The sequence below is a fragment of the Amphimedon queenslandica genome, unplaced genomic scaffold (assembly GCF_000090795.2).
Source record: "Amphimedon queenslandica unplaced genomic scaffold, v1.1 AMPQUscaffold_11222_Cont15362, whole genome shotgun sequence".
In the NCBI taxonomy this organism is placed as follows: domain Eukaryota; kingdom Metazoa; phylum Porifera; class Demospongiae; order Haplosclerida; family Niphatidae; genus Amphimedon; species Amphimedon queenslandica.
Genome location: NW_003548535.1, coordinates 4,290 through 6,819, shown reverse-complemented (window position 1 = coordinate 6,819; position 2,530 = coordinate 4,290). Strand labels below are relative to the sequence as shown.

The following is a 2,530-nucleotide window of genomic DNA, read 5'->3' as shown; positions in this document are numbered from 1 at the left end:
AGGACTGGTATCAGTCTGGATCATACTGATATCAGTCCTGAATCATGGTTTTCGTGTAATCAGTCATGATACAACTGCAAAAATCAGCTATGATACAATCATGATAAAATTTGTACTGATCCATGACAGAATATCAGGCATGATCTATAAAATAATGTGTCAGGGCTGATCATGCCTGGATCAGCACTTTTGCCCCAAAATAATGGACCATGTCTGATATCCTATACTGGTACAATTACCATTTTGGGGGCTGAACATCAATTAAGTTATTAAAATGGGTGTGGTTTGATACAAAAATGGCTGCTAATTTTACAAAAAAATGGTGCTAATCTTCTATTGTTGGATTCAGAGTAGTTTTCTTGTCTTTTTCTCTAAATAAAATGAAGAATTGATGACTGCAGGTCTAATTTTACTGATAAAAGTCAGTTTTATTTTCTTTATTAGTCAGTTGCAGAGAATTTCTGGGGGGGGGGCTCAGCCCCTCCTGTTTCAAGACTGGGGGGGCTTTAGCCCCCTCTGCCCCCCCCCCTGTTCCGCCGCCTATGAGTGATGGAGACAGTGTCTTCCTGTTAATGTACAATCAACTGACTTTGCTTAATGTGTTGTATTTTGGTGGATCTCTATTGATTATTGGTGCTTACTCTCTCTTCATGACTCTTGCTTTTGAAGGTTGTGATAAAAGAGGCATCAGTCTTATAATGATTGCACAGACTGCTCTTTGGAGGAGTAGGGTTTACTTATGGAACACGTCTTACCAGTTCTTAGGAGGATTGTAAGGATTGTACATGTATATGCATCAGAAAATCTAATAAAAATGGAGAATCCTCACCTTTTCATTTTTTTCGAAATTTGGCAATAACGTTTGTCGGATTTTGGAGTAACTTTAAAAATTCGTAAAAATTCCAAACTTGATCGGAATCAGCTCAAACTTTCTGCGCAACATAAGTACATGTATATGTATCAGAAAATGTAATAAAAATGAAGAATTCTCACCTTTTCATTTTCGGCACAATTTGTCCTGATACCATGTATTGATTGACCCCTCCCCTCCTCCTCTAGGAGTCTATACAGTACATTTTCATCACCTTTTGCTGACTCTCCCAGTCGCCCACAGGACATAGATACATGTATATTGTACTCCTGTTAGTATTATATTAATACAATAGATTATCCTGTACCGCAAGAATACCTAATACACTCTTATATAAGGGACAAGGTACGTATATAGCATGTACATGTACATTATATTAATTGTGTATTTTATTATGCTATGTGCAGTTGGCTCCAATCCGTTTATCAAAGTACAATGAAGACCTGTTGTTTTATCTTTACTATACCAGTGGTGAGGACCTCCTTCAATTACTAGCAGCTCATGAACTGTGAGTCTATCAGTTAGTACAGTCTCTATTACTAGTAATAATACTGGCTGTATAGAGTATTCGTATGTATGTATGTGTAGTCATTTTTGAGACATTTTTGTAGTTTGTTTCATTCAAATTACTGTATATGATGTTTATTAGTTACATGTATACTGTATAACATTGTCTCACAGGTACATTAGGGACTGGCGCTATCATAAAGAAGAGAAGATATGGATCACGAGAGCTCCTAACATGAGACCTACTAAAGTTGAGACGACATACGAGGAAGGGACCTATTGTTACTTTGATCTTGGTACCTGGAGGAAGGCTCATAGAGATATGAAGGTGGAATATGACAGACTAGCTGAGAGGCCCTCCATACCTCCAGCCATAACTTCACAACAAATTGTATCTTTTGTGTCTATGAATGCATGATACAATATTAATAATGCCATGTATAAAATGACCAACTGGCTGTATGTAACAATTGTATGCGACATAAGTCACGTAATACCTTTAGAGCTTAGTTCATACATTTGCTACATACTTTCTGCTGGCATTCTTCCAAAGTAATGCAAACTGTATGCCAATTTTCGAAGACTGCCAGGAAAACAGCTTGAACTTATAGTATTAAAATTCAGTAGAATTTTGCAAACACTATGTTTATTGTAAACACTTAACTGGCTGCTACATAAGGTATGTGCATCACTTGCAAATAGTTGTTTGTTTATAAACAACATATATTTTTATAGTTTATAATTATAATAAGAGTAAATAATAATTGTTATAAATTTGTTACAAAATCACAAAGCCTTGGAAATTTGCATCAATTTGTCAACCATTTCAACTGTTTCTTTATTTTTGATATGCTGGCTTTCAATTAGCTGACCTAAACGAGCAATAGTCTCATTGGGTTTTGGATGAGCTTGAATATTTCTGCAATGCTTGTAATGATGAATGGCACGATAAAGTTTCCCATCAATGCTTGGGAAGTCTGCACTCAATTTAGCTTTATTTTGCTTTGCTCTGTGTTCTTGTTCACTTGATATGAATATATCCTTTGAATGACTGCAGTGTTCACGCTTTTCAAGTGCGTCATCAATATTTCTGATTGTGATATAATCGGTTGAAATACCTGTTCCATTCAAGACATATGCCACTATCTTTTT

At 35.9% G+C, this 2,530-nt stretch overlaps 1 protein-coding gene across 1 annotated transcript; it reads left to right on the top strand.

Annotated features, from left to right (window-relative positions):
- The first annotated feature begins 417 nt into the window (after positions 1 to 417).
- Positions 418 to 1,830, top strand: LOC100637646 (CCR4-NOT transcription complex subunit 2-like). The gene is made up of 5 exons (XM_020005588.1): positions 418 to 772; positions 1,060 to 1,121; positions 1,167 to 1,216; positions 1,279 to 1,379; positions 1,553 to 1,830. The coding sequence occupies exons 1-5, from the start codon at positions 543 to 545 to the stop codon at positions 1,794 to 1,796; spliced, it is 687 nt and encodes a 228-aa protein (XP_019861147.1). The 5' UTR covers positions 418 to 542; the 3' UTR covers positions 1,797 to 1,830.
- Positions 1,831 to 2,530: the final 700 nt, after the last annotated feature.

Coding starts and splice junctions, on each gene's coding strand:
- LOC100637646 (XM_020005588.1), top strand. CDS start 543: ATGAGTGATGGAGACAGTGTCTTCCTGTTAATGTACAATCAACTGACT. Junction 1,122..1,166: donor CAGTCGCCCACAGGACATAG/ATACATGTATAT, acceptor TTAATACAATAG/ATTATCCTGTACCGCAAGAA. Junction 1,217..1,278: donor ACTCTTATATAAGGGACAAG/GTACGTATATAG, acceptor TGCTATGTGCAG/TTGGCTCCAATCCGTTTATC.